This window comes from Raphanus sativus, chromosome 7, assembly GCF_000801105.2.
Source record: "Raphanus sativus cultivar WK10039 chromosome 7, ASM80110v3, whole genome shotgun sequence".
Lineage (NCBI taxonomy): Eukaryota > Viridiplantae > Streptophyta > Magnoliopsida > Brassicales > Brassicaceae > Raphanus > Raphanus sativus.
In genome coordinates this window covers 8,398,834-8,415,415 of record NC_079517.1, presented here as the reverse complement: position 1 = coordinate 8,415,415, position 16,582 = coordinate 8,398,834, and the positions used below count along the sequence as shown (strand labels likewise).

The 16,582-nt window shown below is 35.3% G+C and overlaps 4 protein-coding genes across 5 annotated transcripts; all 4 read left to right on the top strand.

Annotated features, from left to right (window-relative positions):
• The first annotated feature begins 4,985 nt into the window (after nucleotides 1–4,985).
• LOC108817185 (dehydrin ERD14) lies at nucleotides 4,986–5,958 on the top strand. The gene is made up of 2 exons (XM_018589822.2): nucleotides 4,986–5,357; nucleotides 5,462–5,958. The coding sequence occupies exons 1-2, from the start codon at nucleotides 5,082–5,084 to the stop codon at nucleotides 5,771–5,773; spliced, it is 588 nt and encodes a 195-aa protein (XP_018445324.1). The 5' UTR covers nucleotides 4,986–5,081; the 3' UTR covers nucleotides 5,774–5,958.
• Nucleotides 5,959–6,499: 541 nt separating this feature from the next.
• LOC108817184 (cytoplasmic tRNA 2-thiolation protein 1) lies at nucleotides 6,500–8,819 on the top strand. Its single transcript, XM_018589821.2, has 10 exons — nucleotides 6,500–6,711; nucleotides 6,858–6,972; nucleotides 7,087–7,229; nucleotides 7,310–7,429; nucleotides 7,514–7,626; nucleotides 7,702–7,794; nucleotides 7,882–7,922; nucleotides 8,013–8,079; nucleotides 8,167–8,278; nucleotides 8,394–8,819. Exons 1-10 carry the CDS (start codon nucleotides 6,601–6,603, stop codon nucleotides 8,565–8,567), a joined length of 1,089 nt encoding a protein of 362 aa, XP_018445323.1. The 5' UTR covers nucleotides 6,500–6,600; the 3' UTR covers nucleotides 8,568–8,819.
• A 1,636-nt stretch (nucleotides 8,820–10,455) lies between these two features.
• LOC108817183 (L-ascorbate oxidase homolog) lies at nucleotides 10,456–13,686 on the top strand. The gene is made up of 7 exons (XM_018589820.2): nucleotides 10,456–10,709; nucleotides 10,793–10,902; nucleotides 11,453–11,723; nucleotides 11,992–12,437; nucleotides 12,540–12,905; nucleotides 13,093–13,171; nucleotides 13,261–13,686. The coding sequence occupies exons 1-7, from the start codon at nucleotides 10,569–10,571 to the stop codon at nucleotides 13,471–13,473; spliced, it is 1,626 nt and encodes a 541-aa protein (XP_018445322.1). The 5' UTR covers nucleotides 10,456–10,568; the 3' UTR covers nucleotides 13,474–13,686.
• A 330-nt stretch (nucleotides 13,687–14,016) lies between these two features.
• LOC108817730 (enoyl-CoA hydratase 2, peroxisomal) lies at nucleotides 14,017–16,540 on the top strand. Of its 2 annotated transcripts, XM_018590495.2 has the most exons (12): nucleotides 14,017–14,150; nucleotides 14,304–14,446; nucleotides 14,559–14,581; nucleotides 14,709–14,814; nucleotides 14,910–14,980; nucleotides 15,083–15,155; nucleotides 15,353–15,392; nucleotides 15,525–15,597; nucleotides 15,683–15,833; nucleotides 15,916–15,986; nucleotides 16,083–16,256; nucleotides 16,337–16,540. In XM_018590495.2, exons 2-12 carry the CDS (start codon nucleotides 14,387–14,389, stop codon nucleotides 16,422–16,424), a joined length of 930 nt encoding a protein of 309 aa, XP_018445997.1. In that variant the 5' UTR covers nucleotides 14,017–14,150; nucleotides 14,304–14,386; the 3' UTR covers nucleotides 16,425–16,540. The 2 variants fall into 2 exon arrangements, with proteins under 2 accessions (XP_018445997.1, XP_018445998.1); XM_018590496.2 differs by lacking the exon at nucleotides 14,017–14,150 and having other exon boundaries at nucleotides 14,209–14,446.
• Nucleotides 16,541–16,582: the final 42 nt, after the last annotated feature.

Genomic DNA, 16,582 nt, shown 5'->3' with positions numbered 1-16,582 from the left:
GGAAAAAGTACCTATTTCAACATGAACTTTACGTGTCGTGCCTATTCCTTCACGAACTTTGTAGTAGTGCGTATTCCACACTGAACTAAACAATTTTTTAAAAATACTATATGAACTTTATGCGTCGTGTCTATTTCTTCACGAACTTTATAGTAGTGCGTATTTCACATTGAACTAAACAAAACTAAAAAATTACTACATAGACTCTCAAAATCATGCTTATTTCAATATTAAGCGTTAAATGCGTTAGTCATCCGTTAATTTATCAAAACAACGTCATTTTGAATAAATTTTGTAAAATTAAAAATTAAAATAAAATATAGACTCTTAAAATCATGCTTATATATATTGACTGTCAAATGTAATAGTCATCCTTTAATTTACCAAAAGACTCTCAAAATCGTACTTATATATTGACTGTCAAAGGTGTTAGCCATGCTTTAATTTATCAAAAGATTTTATTTTGGATAAATTCTATGAAATTATCCGTCATTTTGTAATTTTTTATTTTTTTATAAAATGTATCAAAATGACGTTGTTTTGATAAATTAACGTATAACTAACAATTTTGATTTCCTAAACAGAAAAATACTAACACTTTTGACGGTTAATGTACATATATATATGACTAACACCTTTGATTTGCTGACAAAAAAGACTAACACCTTTGACGCTCAAAATCGTGATTATATATATGTATATATATAATATATATTGACCGTCAAAGATGTTAGTCTTTCTTTTCAGCAAGTGAAAGGCGTTAGTCATAAATTAGATTATCAAAATAACGTCATTTTGGATAGATTTTTTGTAAAATTGAAAAAATTAAAAAACGACGGACAATTTCATAGAATTTATCCAAAATAGTCTTTTGATAAAATCAATAATGACTATTACCTTTGACAGTCAATATATATAAGCACGATTTTAAGAGTATATTTTATTTTTAATTTCACAATATTTATACAAAATGACATTGTTTTGATAAATTAACGGATAACTAACACATTTAACACTCAATATTGAAATAAACACGATTTTGAGAGTCTATGTAGTATTTTTTGATTTTGGTTTAGTTCAATATGAAATACGCATTACTATAAAGTTCGTGAAGAAATAGATACGACGCATAAAGTTCATATAGTATTTTAAAAAAAATTGTTTAGTTCAGTGTGGAATCTATACTATTATTTATGAAGTGATTTTGCTTATTTGTCATGTTCTCCATGATTTTAGCTAATTTTGCTTATTTGTCATATTTTTATTAAGTTTAAGCTAATTATCATTGATGTATTATTTGTTTTGAGCTGAGTCACTAAATCATTAATTTAAAATAATAGTCTTGATGAATATTCTATATAAATAAAAACGAATTTTATTTTATTAATATTAAATTTATATGTTATATTAGCTTTTTTATTTGTCATATTTTTATTAAGTTTTAGACTTTTAGATAGGTTACTAATTTATTATTAGTTTCTAACTATTCACTAATTTATTCTAATGATATAAAGTTTATATGTTATATGCTATATTAAATAACTGATTACAAAATAATATTTTAGAATTATCAAAAAAAAAAAAATTCTTCTATATATATTCTTTTTTTGTGCTTATCTGAAAACAATATCTATACTATTATTTATGAAGTGATTTTGCTTATTTGTCATGTTCTCCATGATTCCATGATTTTAGCTAATTTTGCTTATTTGTCATATTTTTATTAAGTTTAAGCTAATTATCATTGATGTATTATTTGTTTTGAGCTGAGTCACTAAATCATTAATTTAAAATAATAGTCTTGATGAATATTCTATATAAATAAAAACGAATTTTATTTTATTAATATTAAATTTATATGTTATATTAGCTTTTTTATTTGTCATATTTTTATTAAGTTTTAGACTTTTAGATAGGTTACTAATTTATTATTAGTTTCTAACTATTCACTAATTTATTTTAATGATATAAAGTTTATATGTTATATGCTATATTAAATAACTGATTACAAAATAATATTTTAGAATTATCAAAAAAGATAATTCTTCTATATATATTCTTTTTTGTGCTTATCTGAAAACAATATTTTTATTATAAAAGTTAAAAAAAAATTAAGATACAAAACAATTTATTATTAAATATTAGTCAACCAAAAAATATAAATATATTTTCTAAACTATATCTAAGATATGAGTGTTTTAAAAAAACTTAACACAATAATAAGTATATATTTTGATTAAAAGTATTTGACATATATAAATATTTTGATGTTTGATTTAACTATTTAAAAACATAAATAATAATTTATTATGCTGATTTTAGATTAATAAAACATAAACTAATAATTATTTATAAGAAATTTATGCCCGCATGTGCGGGCAAAACACCTAGTATGCATTATTACAAAGTTCGTGAAGAAATATGTAGGATGCGTAGAGTTGATGTCGACGTTATCACGAGAATGTCGGCTACAAGATATAGTTTTTGCTATCACCGAAACATTATTCAAAGGAAAAGGACAATAAAAGACGACGACGAATTAAGAATTGAAAGAGATGGGTTTGTTTGTTTTGATATGTGTGTTGCTATGTCACGGTTCGCGAAACGTCTTGTCTCTTTGGTTTTCAAAAGTTTGGAGGAGCGGGTATAATGATGTGGCACGTCGTGTTCATCTTTTGTAATGGAACACGGTTCATTTTAGGCTAATTCTAAGAGAAGATGCATTCCTGATCACCATCTGTCCTTTCTGATTTTTTAGTTTTGTTAATCACCTATGCTCGGAAAATGACATCCCACTCATTAACACATCTCATTATCTTAAGAAATCCAAATAATCGTATGCTCATTTGTTTCCCTCATGCTCATCATAGATCTACGTACATTTAAGTTTATCGTTAGAAACGGTATAAAGCCTATGGTATATGTTGTAAAAGTAAGGGCTGTTCAATATGGCAAAACCGAACCGTACCGAACCGAACCGAACCGAAATAGACAATATGGTTTGGATTTGGTATATACCATACAAACCGAATGGATGTAATTTTCTAAAAACCGTAGGATTTGGATATGGTTTGGTATATAACCGATAAAACCGAATAAACCGAATAAAACCGATCAAAAATAGAAACATGTAAATATGTAATTTTATTACGACGTATGAAAATCATAAGTTAATTTGTTTGTTAATAACTATTACCATATTTTTTACAGTAATAGAGAAGTCATGATTTGTAAAACATTTGAAGAATAATTGAATAACAATTCATCGCAACCGATGCTTCTTATTTTTTAGTCTTCTTTTTGATCTTTTTGCTTTATTTTAGCATTGACTAAATTGAAATAAAGATTATAAATTTGATGGACAACAATGTAGAAATTTTTCACAACTTTTTTTAATCTATAAATGAACAGAGATTCGTGTTCAATCGAAGAAACATGAATTTGATGAACGGTAAATATGGAAGAGTAGAAAAATTTTCTTTAGTGTTTCGTGTTTCTGTTTTGTTTTTAATTTACTTTTATTCAAAATTTTGAGCTTTGATTTTAATTCTAAATTTGATTATTTTATTTGATGGTATAAGCGTTTTTTATTTTTTGTTCTTTTATTTAAACATATAATATTTTTTAATAAATGACTATGCTGACAACATGACTCTAAAATTCATATAATAGGATCACAAAATAAAGAATTATGTTTTTTGGTATAAAACCGAATAAACCGAAAACCGACAGTATATAAACCGAACCGAACCGATGTAAATATGGATTTAGAATGGTAGTTATATTTTACTAACCGAAATACCGAAAAACCGAAAAAACCGAACCGAAACCGAACCGATATCCGGATTGAACACCCCAGTAAAACAGACACAACCTTATTCCAAATGAGATTACGAAACCTTGTTCACGTTGGAAACAACTCCGGTACTGGTTGAATGATGCTTAGCGTGATAAGAAATCAAGAACTACGAATCCTTTATCAAAAAAATAGTTACGAAAAACGTAATTATTTTTTGTTTGTAACGCTTAGACATTATATCATTTTTTTTTCTATTTTTAATCCCAAAATTTATCCTTTCTATGCAACAAAGCTTGTTCCAACGTGGCATTGTTTAATAAGTCAGGTGGACCCATACCACCGACATCACGTCTTTTACGCCAATCAGTACACGTTTTTGGGTCCTACGCGAGGACACACCCCACGTTAAATGGACACGTGTTGACATCTTATTGCTTAGTATCACTTTCTCTCTGCCACCTTTACTTTCTTTTATGCGTAGATTTGTCCTTCCATATTTTGACCGTTTATTTGCCGCTACCAATATCCACCGTCCGATTTGCTTATTACATTAATGCACGACACATGTCTATCCATCATGGGTGAATTAAATCGTCAGTATTCTTTCCTTTTGGATTTAACCTATTTTTTTCTGGAATGTTCAGTTTCATCCCTATATTTTGATTTGTAATTAAGAAAACTCGAAACTTTTAGTTCCATTTTTTTCATTTTTTTTACTATGAGGATATCTTTTAAATCTGTTTTTCAGTATCGTGTATTTTTTTTTACTCTTTAAACTATCTGATTTTGATAATTAACAACCTTTAAAATAGTGAAAGCCTAATTAAACTGTTATATCCAAACAAATTAGTTCTCGATTTAGTTTTTAATTTAGGCTAAGTCTAATTTTTGTCGGCATTTAGGCTAAGTTTATCTAGTTAACATTCTTATCCAATTTTTTAAAGTTGTTTTAGCTATCCACTAATAAATAAAAATTTGAATAAAATGTCCTCCGACACGTAAGCAAACTTTTGATGATTAATTATGAATTCTTCTTGATACATTTTAAAAAGGAAAAAAAGAGGTAAGGCCATCTTGTAATTCATCTATAGTTTCGAACATTTCTGAAATAAAAAATGATAATAGAGCGTGAAATCCGCGTAGAGCTAGTCCTCACACACACACTATAAAACGCACTTTCCTATCGACTCTATTATCATTCGTCTCTTACAAATAATCTCAAGTATACATTGATCGTTTCGTATTCTCATCAGCAGAGCAAACAAAACTTTTCCCGATAACTATGGCAGAGGAAACCAAGAACGTTGAGGTGCCAAAGGTAGAGTCGGAGGAATCATCAGCAGCGGCCACAGAGGTCACAGATCGTGGACTGTTCGATTTCTTGGGGAAGAAGAAAGATGAAACAAAACCAGAGGAGACCGCCATAGCGTCTGAGTTTGAGCAAAAGGTTCACGTCTCGGAGCCGGCGCCTGAGGTTAAACACGTGGAAGAAGAAGAAGAGAAGAAGCATCATAGTCTCCTCGAGAAGCTTCACCGCAGCGACAGCTCTTCAAGCTCCGTAAGTTTATTATATGTATTGTGTTATGTTAGGTTAGGTCTTGTCTGACGTTGATGATAAGTATGACATGATCTAACTCTGTATGTTGATTCCGTTACCGACAGTCAAGCGAGGAAGAAGGGGAAGATGGTGTGAAGAGGAAGAAGAAGAAGGACAAGAAGAAGGTAACTACTGAAGGAGAGGTGAAGACGGAGGAGGAGGAGAAGAAAGGTTTTATGGATAAGCTGAAGGAGAAGCTTCCTGGACACGGAAAGAAGCCTGAAGATGCTCCTCCACCCGCACCGGTTGTTGCTCCTCCGGTGGAGGAAGCGCATCCGGCGGAGAAGAAGGGGATCTTGGAGAAGATTAAGGAGAAGCTTCCAGGCTACCATCCCAAGACTGTAGAGGAGGAAAAGAAGGATAAGGATGATCATTAAAGATATGAAATCATGATGTGTTCTTTGTGTTGAATGATATGATCATCTTTTGTTTTTGTGTTGTTGGAAGTTTGTTGGCTTTTTTATTATTTCCTTTGTTGATTTCAGCTTTCCTTGTCATGTGTTGTATATGATGATTTCAAAGTTGTGTTTTATGGTATGATTATTTTCATTTTCCCTTAAAACATTGATTTAGGTGTCCCTAATATATTCATTAGGATAATGATCTAAACTTTCCTGTTTATTGTTCTTAGTCCTACACATGACCCCATCTTGAATGATAGAATCAAAGTTGTGTATATGTGAAGTTAAATGCGTTGGTACAAAAGCAACTATCATGACTCCTAGTGGTTGATTTGGCATTGTGTGTTAGACATAATTGCTCAAAACGTATAAAGTGAAAGTGAAGGAGATATTTTTATAGACCAACTTACATGTGGGTAGTATTCTTATAGGTTTGATATAAACAAATGAGGTATCAATCAGTGAAACACATCCTTCTATCTCCAATAGTATAATATAAGATCAGACGAAGGTATTCTTAGGAGAAACGTCTCGTCTGATCAGAATTTTGATATATCAATTCACCTTCATGAATAGTCATGGGCTGTGGTTCACAAATACTTCTGTAGTCTTGTAATTAGATTTCGATAATGGGCCGAAACCCAATAAGCCCAAATAGTTATTAAGGAATCAAGTAGGAAGAATCCACACCAGAAAACGTCGTCGTTGCAAATCATTAGGTTAATTCGTTAATTTTCCCGGGTTCGAGAATCTCGCCGCCGACAAGTAAACCCGGAAGTTACATCCCACCACCGGTGTGTGTGATGGAGAAAGGCGAAGCGAAGAGCAAGAAAGCTGGAGGGCCTCCTCCTCGTCTCTGCTGCATCTGTAACGAGAGACGACCCGTCCTCAAAAGACCCAAAACTCTTCAGCAGGTAAAATCATTTTGCCACACTTTTTAATCCCTCGTGTTTCGATTCAAAATCACATATCATTAAGCTATAGTTGTCGAGTGTGATCGTTTCTCTGTACGAGACCAATGATGTGTGAGTATGTGTTGTGTGTGTGGGTTCAAAAAAAGATATGCAGAGAGTGTTTTTACGAGGTGTTCGAGGAGGAGATTCACCAAGCCATCGTCGAGAACCGGTTGTTCAAATCCGGAGAGCGTGTTGCTATTGGTGCCTCCGGTGGAAAAGGTTTTTTTTATCTTTCCCTCTCCCCCCCCCCCCCCTTCGGAAGATGATTCCGACAGCTGATTTTAAACTGTCTGAACGGTATTATTAGTTTTTGTTGTTCTTTGTCTTGTGCAGATTCAACGGTGCTGGCTTATGTATTATCAGAGCTAAACAGACGTCATAGTTACGGTCTGGACCTTTTTCTTCTCTCCATTGATGAAGGCATTACTGGTTACCGTGATGATTCTCTCGAGACCGTTAAAAGAAACGAACTCCAAGTAAATCTCTTTTTTTTTCTTTTTCTTTTTTAAATCTAATCTGTAGTGCTGAGTAGAAGAGTCTGCTTTTTTTTTGCCAGTATGGGTTGCCTCTACAGATTCTTTCATACAAAGATCTGTATGGATGGACGATGGACGATATTGTGAAGATGATTGGTCTGAAGAACAATTGCACCTTTTGTGGTGTATTCCGCCGCCAGGTGAGTGAGCAAAGTTTGATTCTTTCATTAGCCTTCTCTCTTGAGATGAACAGTTAGTTTACTTAGTGTTGGTTTTGCTTGAAGGCGCTTGATCGTGGAGCTGCATTACTGAAAGTAGATAAGCTAGTCACTGGACATAACGCAGATGATATAGCCGAAACAGTTCTCTTAAACATACTCCGAGGGGATATCGCTAGGTACTGTTGCGATGCTTCTTCTTGCCTACGATATGTCTCTTATGTTGATTTGATTTGTGAATTTGGCTATTGTAGATTGAGTAGGTGCACATCGATCACTACAGGTGAAGATGGTCCAATTCCAAGATGTAAACCTTTCAAATATACATACGAGAAGGAGATTGTTATATATCCTTTTTTAACTATTCCAAACCCTCCGATTAGTTTCTATTAAAACAGAAATTATTGTGAAAACCTTTAACTTAGTAGCCACACGTATGCTTATTTCAAGAAGCTGGACTACTTCTCAACCGAATGTAAGTTTTACTACTAGTGTTCTCTTCGAGTTGAATGCCTATGAGGTCAAGTCCTACTATTAGAGCTGATTGATTTATTTGTGGTTGCAGGCATATACTCTCCTAATGCTTATCGTGGTTTTGCCCGTGAGTTCATCAAAGACTTGGAAAGACTAAGGTTCTTTGTTCAACCACAAACTTTCGTCATTACGAGATAAGAATGCAAGTCTCAAACTTATATTATAAATTATAATAAACTTTTCAGGCCAAGAGCTATTCTGGATATCATCAAATCCGGTGAAGACTTTAGAATTGCGACAACCACGAAAATGCCTGAGCAAGGGACGTGTGAGCGATGCGGTTACATTTCTAGCCAGGTGAGAGAGACTTTAGCAAAACAAAGACCTTTCTGTAATGGAGACACATGCATTTATTTTATTTTTCTTGAAATGAATATCTTATAAAACAATGAGTGGATGGATGATGATGCAGAAATGGTGCAAAGCTTGTGTGTTGTTGGATGGATTGAACCGTGGTTTGCCTAAGATGGGCATTGGAAGAGCCCGAGGAGGTGTCAATGGTGGTGGTGATCATAAGAAGGAAACAAAGGCTGGATCTACTGTGAAATCTCTAGAGAGCAAGCAATGTGGATCTCTGGATTTCTAAAATCAATAGAGAAATGGTCTAAAAAATGCAGAAACTGGTTCTGTATAGAAGAAACAGTTTAAACACATCATTGTTGTAGGAAGAAATGCCCTGTATGGTTTTAGAAATTTCTGCAGCTGGTTTAGTAAACCGACTGGTTGAGTGATTCTCGAACCAGCAGTGTTACTACATTAGTAAGCCAGCTGCTCAACTTGACTAAATTGGTTCCAGCCTGGTTTTGTGGAGTAATAGTTGACAATCATGCATTAAATATTCCTCTCAAGTCTTCTGATTTGAAACTGAAAAACAGATTTTTTTCTCAATAATCTGGTTATACGGCGCCGTTTTTGGTCTAACCACTCTACTGTGTAGGCGAATGTTGTCCACACATGGAACACCTAATCCATGATGTTCCTCGCTACATTTACAGCCACTGTTACGTAGTTTAACGCGTTTCGAATCTCTTCTGTATATATTTTCTTTTTTGAAGTGTCGTCATTTATGCAGAGGCCTATCAAAATCAACTTTATTCCCATTAACTATTCTTAACATGTTATGGACCCCACGGCACATTCAATTTGCCCTGATGCGTCGCTTGCTCCTCCCAATTATAATTTTCTTTACAGCAGATCTCTATTTAGTAATTAAAAAGTTATTTTCTTAGTCACTTTGCCTTGATTATTGGAGATTTAATTTGACAACGGTGCTAATGACTCAGCACAAGAAAGAATAGTGTGCGTAGTTTTCGGCAACAAATCCGGCAAATGTAAGTAAACGCAAGGTAGGTCAATGTTCTAGTTTTATCCCCTTCGTTACGTTTGGACGCTTCTTCCAATTTGGTTTTCACCATGTGGTTTTAGATTCACTCAAAGCCAAAACTTGAGAATAACAACTGAAGAAAAGCTTTTGCACACCACAAGAGGGGAAGTTAGATAAAAAGGAATATAGCCAAGGACACATGATGTTCCATATGATATGCCAAAGACATTAATAATGAGGTACCAAAACACAATTGATCTTTTTACCAGGAATGGGCCCTTCCTTCATCTTTGAGCAGCTTTAAAGAGCAAAGAAGAACCAAAAAAGAGGATAAAACGATATTATTCCATATTCGAATTAATAATAGAGGCATAGCATAAGTAACTTTTTGATGGCCTATTTTATTTCGTAGCTTTTGTGTGTGTGTGTTATCTTCGTTCCGAGGTTTGTGTTCATGTTTGTCACACTTTCTGTAATCAATTTGTCAGTTATTTAATCTAAGCGGTCTATTGTCATCTTTTTTTGTTTGCTTAATTGATAAAGCATTGCACTTGGGATGTTTGTCTCCGAATCCATATTTGAAGACCTTACCTTGGTTCCTTAGAAGTTAGAACAAACAGTGTTTGATGTTCTAAAAAAGTATTTTTCGAGTTTTTGTACATATTAAATATTAATTAAAACAACAAAAGGTTAAAGAATATAATTTGGAAAATAATTTAGTAAAAGATTGTAAAAACACTATGTTGTGTGTCCTACTAAATATTACCACAGATTTTCCCCTAAAAAACAGTCAATAGTTAAGTAATACTAACAACTAAAAATAACAAAATATTCTATTTGTGTGATCAGTCACCCACAGTTTGCCCAAAAGAAAAAACAACCCGATAGTTAATCCTTAGTCCTAATAATTATGATTACCACTTATTAATCGTTAGTCCTAATAATAATGATTTCTCCTCTTAATTTTGTTTTGTTTTTAATGCACAAGGCATATAAAAATGGGCAAGTTGCTTATTAGCATGTGGATTGTGGGAGACAAATACAGATTTCAAAGTAACACAGAGTCGCTCGTGGGTCCAGCCACCGACACTGACATTTGTTTTCTTCTTTCTTATTCGTTCCCCTCTAGCTACTGTTAATCTCTTTTATATTCGTTCCCTCTCTTCTCTCCTTCACTCTTACACTCACATCTGTGTACATGTAAGAGCTAGATATCAAAGCCAAAGTATACCTTTCTTCATTCACCAAAAAAAAAAAAGAAAAATGGCGGCCAATGCCTCATTCGCCGCCGCATTATTAATCGGCTTTTCGCTTCTCTTCGCCGTCATGGCGGAAAGTCCGTACAGGTTCTTCGAATGGAACGTCACTTACGGTGATATCTACCCACTCGGTGTTCGCCAGCAGGTAAATAAATTTATACCAAGACTTCGGGTTGGTTTAGATCCGGTTTTTATAGCTGCGGATCTCACTTTTTTTGTCCGGTTTAGGGTATTCTGATCAACGGGCAGTTTCCGGGACCGGATATTCACTCCGTTACTAATGACAATGTCATCATTAACGTCTACAATAGCCTCGACGAACCTTTCCTCCTTTCATGGTAAATCTTATTATTCTAAATCTAAATCATTTGCAAATCTGTAATAACAACACAATACTATTAGTTAAAGTTTAATAACTATTAGTTAAAGTTAATATTTTTTATACTTACCGTTAAACATTGAAGTCTGTCTTTGTCCGATTGATATAGTCGGCCACTACTAGCTTTTATTTGCTCGTGAATAGTTTTTTTTTTTAGTAATGACGTAAAATGAAACGTGCTTAGAAAGAAAAAAACAATGAAGTACGTAAGAATTTCTGTTTTTGTCCACATTCGTGTCGGACTCGGTCCACGAAATAAATGATTTACCCACATACGACATAATTAGTTAGAGTGATTAGGGTTAAATACAATTAAACACCCACGTTATTGAATAATTTCTAGGTATTGTGCATGTGGAGGAAGTGGTCCACCATCTTACCAAACCATTAGCTGTTCCCTCATCAATTCGATCTTTTAAACACACTTTTCTAGAGAGGGGCGAGATTAACAATTTATAATAATACTTTTGGGATTTAAAAACTAATATTTTGAAAATAAAATTTTGAAGGAATGGAGTTCAGCAGAGGAGGAACTCGTACGTGGATGGAGTGTACGGGACGACTTGCCCTATCCCGCCAGGGAAGAACTACACTTACATTCTTCAAGTGAAGGATCAGATCGGAAGTTTCTACTACTTCCCTTCTCTCGCTTTCCACAAGGCCGCCGGTGCTTTTGGTGGCTTCCGTATCCTCAGCCGTCCTGGTATCCCCGTCCCTTTCGCTGACCCTGCCGGAGATTACACTGTTCTCATCGGAGACTGGTACAAATCTAACCACACGGTAAGGACTTGTTGCGGTTGACCCTTCCACAAGGCAGGCCCGAATCTAATATTTAAGGAGAATAAACATTTTAAGGTTATTTTAAATAAATAAAAATTTTGACAACTTGAAGGCCCATGCTACATATGTATAATATCTATTCTATCTAAACTTGGAAGTTAAGACAATGTTTTATCCAGTTGTTGTGTCCGAAACTGGCCATGTATCTAGGTTTTGTTTATTGTTCTTGTTTTCAAGAAATTTATGTGTTTTTTCTTTGTTTCTCTAGGATTTGAAAGCACAGCTTGATAGTGGTAGGAAGCTTCCTTTACCAGATGGTATCCTCATCAATGGCCGTGGAAGTGGTGCCACTCTCAATGTTGAACAAGGTAAGACATACAGGTTGAGAATATCCAACGTAGGGTTACAAAACTCACTCAACTTCCGCATTCAAAACCACAAGATGAAAGTGGTCGAAGTCGAAGGGACTCACACTCTTCAGACTACATTCTCTTCTCTCGATGTTCACGTTGGTCAGTCTTACTCGGTCCTTGTGACTGCGGACCAGCCTGCACAGGATTATTACGTGGTGGTCTCTTCTAGGTTTACCTCGGATGTCCTCACCACCACTGGTGTTCTCCGTTACAGTGGCTCTGCTGGTGGTGTTTCTGGACCCATTCCTGGTGGACCAACCATACAGATCGACTGGTCCCTGAACCAGGCACGAGCCATCAGGTACCTTACTAACTCTCTGGCTGGTTGTGTTTACTTGCTGGACAAGAAATCTTGATTCTTGGCTTTTATCTTAATTATGTTTATTATGTTCTTGTCTTGTAGGACTAACCTTACGGCGAGTGGACCAAGGCCAAACCCACAAGGATCATACCATTACGGTATGATAAACACCACAAGAACCATCAGACTTGCTAGCTCTGCTGGTCAGGTCAACGGGAAGCAACGATACGCCGTGAACAGTGTATCGTTTAACCCAGCAGACACTCCTCTGAAACTCGCGGACTTCTTCAAGATTGACGGTGTGTACAGAGTTGGAAGCATACAGAGCCAACCCACTGGTGGAGGAATCTACCTCGACACATCTGTTATGCAAACAGATTACAGAACCTTTATTGAGATTGTGTTCGAAAACGCTGAATCTATTGTCCAGAGCTGGCATCTTGATGGTTACTCTTTCTGGGTTGTTGGGTAAGTGTCTTTTCTTTTTATACTTTATACCGTACCGAGATTATGAAAAAAACACAATAACATACCTATCCATAATATATCCATGGAAAACATAATAATAATAATAATAATAATATATTGTTCTGTTTTATTTTACATTTTCTAGATCTCCCAATATAAACAGGACTAACGATATATTGTGATACAGAATGGACGGTGGGCAATGGACTCCTGACAGTAGGAACGAGTACAACCTACGTGATGCAGTAGCTCGCTGCACCGTTCAGGTAAACCACAGCAAAAGCTTGTAGTAATCTAAGCATGTTTTTTGACAATACGTGGACCGTTTGATTCATTTTTTTATATTGATCTACAGGTGTATCCCAGTTCGTGGACGGCTATATACATTGCACTGGACAACGTAGGGATGTGGAATCTAAGGTCCGAGTTTTGGGCAAGGCAATACTTAGGACAACAGTTCTATATGCGTGTCTACACAACCTCGACTTCTCTCAGAGACGAGTACCCAATCCCCATAAACGCTCTTCGATGCGGTAGAGCTAGTGGTCGTAGCACCAGACCGCTTTGAGCGGTGGAGAGATAAAAGAGAGATGGTCAGCCAAACCAGCTGATTCGTTCTCGAGGAGTGTTTTCTTGTTTTATTCATTCTTCATTATGCTAATGAATGGAAGTGTTATGGGCCGAATCATTATATCAGTTTGTAACGATCTCAGCTCGAGGTCTCAATTCTTATTCTTTCTTTTTATAAAAAAAAACTCCAGAGGGGAACTTTATTTGATAATATTTACATAGTTCTATCATATGCCTTGTTGGCGTAGTACCACCACATTTGGTTTAGTACGTCAAGTACAATCTAAATAGTGGAGGATAAGTATCAAATGTGCAGATTGCAGAACAGGTAAAGTAAGGTAAGGTAAAGCAAGGAGATTTCAAACAACCATCAAACACTATAATCATACTAATAACAGCAAGCACTTGGTACATAACATACAATACAATAGGTTAGTCTTGGTGGGATTGTATACATCGAAGTCAAAAATCATACCACCAGACTAAATGCTGAGTGTTATAAGGATAAAAGATAACTTTTACGACTGAAACAATAGTTTTAACTTTTGAAGACTACACGACAAAACCCTATATGTTGTTTTTTCTCCTCCGCTTTGTCTGAATCTGACCGAAAAAGTAGAGCCTGATCTGGACCAAGCCTAGAGAAACATAGTCTCCTCAAATTATCAGAACCAGGTATGTCGAGAAATTCACAATGAATGAATGAAACATAGCGCAATTGATAATTTGAAAATATTAAATGCTATCTAGAGTTGAGCGTAATGGGATTTGAAATATCAGTGATCATAGAAAGCGACACCGTATTGATGTTCGTTTTATAGTAAACAGTCTTATCTAAAAATCATTGAGCATATAAAAACGAGGGAAGAAATCACTCGGAAGCTAAACGCTGATCCTGATATCGGAGAAAGATGGCGAGTAGCGATTCTGAATTCAACCCCGATCTCCTTCTCGCTCACAAGCTTCCAGAGGTACAGGTTTCCTCTCGTTTCTTTTCCGATCCGATCCGATCTTACGGAGCTAGCTTCTCTTGTTAATCTCAGCTTTAGTTTGATCGCCTTTTTTCTTTTTTCTTCTTCGCAGACGTGTTACACCTACAACGAAAGGTTTTGCATCTTCTTTCTCTTGTGTGTTTTTGTATTGGTGATGATAGGAGAAAAAAATCGATTTGACAATTACTATTCACTTTGAGAATCTTATTGATTTTTGATTATTTGTGGTATATTTAAATAGAGATGTAGCAATCTATGCTTTGGGAGTAGGAGCTTGTGGCCAAGATGCTGTTGATTCCGATGAGCTCAAGTTTGTCTATCACGAGAATGGCCAGGAACATATCCAGGTTTCTATTCTCTGCCTTCTAGGACCCGGCTCTGTTTATAAATACGCTTTTCTTTGAGTTAATAATCGATATGTTTACTTTGTTTAATTTTATAGGTTCTACCAACTTTTGCTTCGCTGTTAACACTTGGGTCTCTGTCGAATGGACTGGACTTGCCAGGTTTTAAGTAAGCACAGTAATCTGTTCTGTATTTATTGAGGTTTTTGCATCGTAATATAAGATATGATGATGATGTTGTTTGTTTGTTTGGTGTATCTTTGTCTGTAAGGTATGATCCTAGTCTCCTGTTGCATGGACAGCAGTACATTGAAGTTTACAGGCCATTACCTTCCAAGGCTTCTGTAAGTATATAACCACATGTCTAGTGCAAAACAAGTTATGTGATTCTTCCATGACCTTTTAGGATATTGATTGTAAGATTTGCTTTAGAAACTGTATATAACGTGGGAGATTCTACAACTTACTTCTTATTCTATTTCCAGAATGGTCTTTGTTTCGTTTTTTCTGAAATGATGTTGTTGTCGTTTTTTGAACGCAGTTAATTAACAAAGTAAGCCTAGCTGGACTGCAGGATAAAGGTACTTTTCACTACTGTTGTGTGTTTGTGTGACACCTTTTACTTCGCCCAACTTAAAAGAGAAAATGAGCTACATTCAGCATTGAGAATAGTAGATTTTAAGGCTTTTGAAAAAAATAATACGATCTTATAGGTAAAGCAGCTATCCTTGAAATAGAAACCAGAAGTTACGAGAAAGATTCAGAGGAACTGTTATGCATGAATCGGTAATGTCTCTCTGTAAGTACTAATTTTTTCTCTGGGAGTTTTAGCTTCGGAACTCGTCAACTCATTTGGGACTTTACTCCGTAGGACGACTGTTTTCTTACGAGGAGCTGGTGGTTTCTCAAAATCATCTCCGCCATTTTCTTACAAAAACTATCCAAGTAACCAGGGCTTAGCTGTGAAAATCCCCCAAACACAACCGTCTGCAGTGTTGGAAGAGCGCACCCAACCATCACAGGCAAGTTGATAGTGTAAAAATCTTGTTTATTTTCTTGATTCTCATACATTATAAGAGCCTCTGGTTTATATTTTACCTGCAGGCATTGCTCTATAGGCTCTCTGGTGACTATAATCCTTTGCATTCTGATCCAAACGTTGCAAAACTTGCCGGGTAAGTGAACCACTTCTATAGCTGCTAGCTAATTCAGATCAGTTTTTAACTTTTAAGCTTATTTATACTTGCAACCGACACTTGTTTATGCTGAAGATTCCCACGCCCGATATTGCATGGACTTTGTACGCTCGGGTTTGCAATAAAGGCAATCATCAAGTGTATATGCAAGGGTGACCCAACTGCTGTCAAAACCATATCCGGAAGATTCCTCGCGAGTGTTTTCCCTGGTGAAACTCTGATAACCGAATTGTGGCTCCAAGGCTTGAGGTAGAGTTTTGCTCTCTCTCACATGTATTGTTCTATATCACAAAAGCAAAAGCTGAACTTAGATTTCGATGTATTGACAGGGTGATATATCAGACGAAAGTGAAGGAAAGGAACAAGGCCGTGTTATCTGGTTATGTTGATATTCGTGGTCTGTCATCCTCTCTTTAAAAGTTTCATGTCCTTAAACTGTCCATCTAAAGGTCTGGCATACAGTTACATTTTAGACTCTTGACGTTTGCTTGTTGGAAACAGCCATAAATAATAGTACCTTTTTCATTTTAGAATCTTGATGTTTGTGTCATGTGTTGGTTGTTGTAAATGTGGTG

What these genes read in the sequence shown, in the direction of transcription:
- LOC108817185 (XM_018589822.2), top strand. Translation starts at nt 5,082, where the DNA reads ATGGCAGAGGAAACCAAGAACGTTGAGGTGCCAAAGGTAGAGTCGGAG. An exon ending in GCGACAGCTCTTCAAGCTCC is followed by an intron (nt 5,358 to 5,461) that starts GTAAGTTTATTA and finishes CGTTACCGACAG; the next exon opens with TCAAGCGAGGAAGAAGGGGA.
- LOC108817184 (XM_018589821.2), top strand. Translation starts at nt 6,601, where the DNA reads ATGGAGAAAGGCGAAGCGAAGAGCAAGAAAGCTGGAGGGCCTCCTCCT. An exon ending in TTAAAAGAAACGAACTCCAA is followed by an intron (nt 7,230 to 7,309) that starts GTAAATCTCTTT and finishes TTTTTTTGCCAG; the next exon opens with TATGGGTTGCCTCTACAGAT. An exon ending in CTCCGAGGGGATATCGCTAG is followed by an intron (nt 7,627 to 7,701) that starts GTACTGTTGCGA and finishes TGGCTATTGTAG; the next exon opens with ATTGAGTAGGTGCACATCGA.
- LOC108817730 (XM_018590495.2), top strand. Translation starts at nt 14,387, where the DNA reads ATGGCGAGTAGCGATTCTGAATTCAACCCCGATCTCCTTCTCGCTCAC. An exon ending in TCGCTCACAAGCTTCCAGAG is followed by an intron (nt 14,447 to 14,558) that starts GTACAGGTTTCC and finishes TCTTCTTCGCAG; the next exon opens with ACGTGTTACACCTACAACGA. An exon ending in AGCTGGACTGCAGGATAAAG is followed by an intron (nt 15,393 to 15,524) that starts GTACTTTTCACT and finishes ACGATCTTATAG; the next exon opens with GTAAAGCAGCTATCCTTGAA.
- LOC108817183 (XM_018589820.2), top strand. Translation starts at nt 10,569, where the DNA reads ATGGCGGCCAATGCCTCATTCGCCGCCGCATTATTAATCGGCTTTTCG. An exon ending in CACTCGGTGTTCGCCAGCAG is followed by an intron (nt 10,710 to 10,792) that starts GTAAATAAATTT and finishes TGTCCGGTTTAG; the next exon opens with GGTATTCTGATCAACGGGCA. An exon ending in TAGCTCGCTGCACCGTTCAG is followed by an intron (nt 13,172 to 13,260) that starts GTAAACCACAGC and finishes ATTGATCTACAG; the next exon opens with GTGTATCCCAGTTCGTGGAC.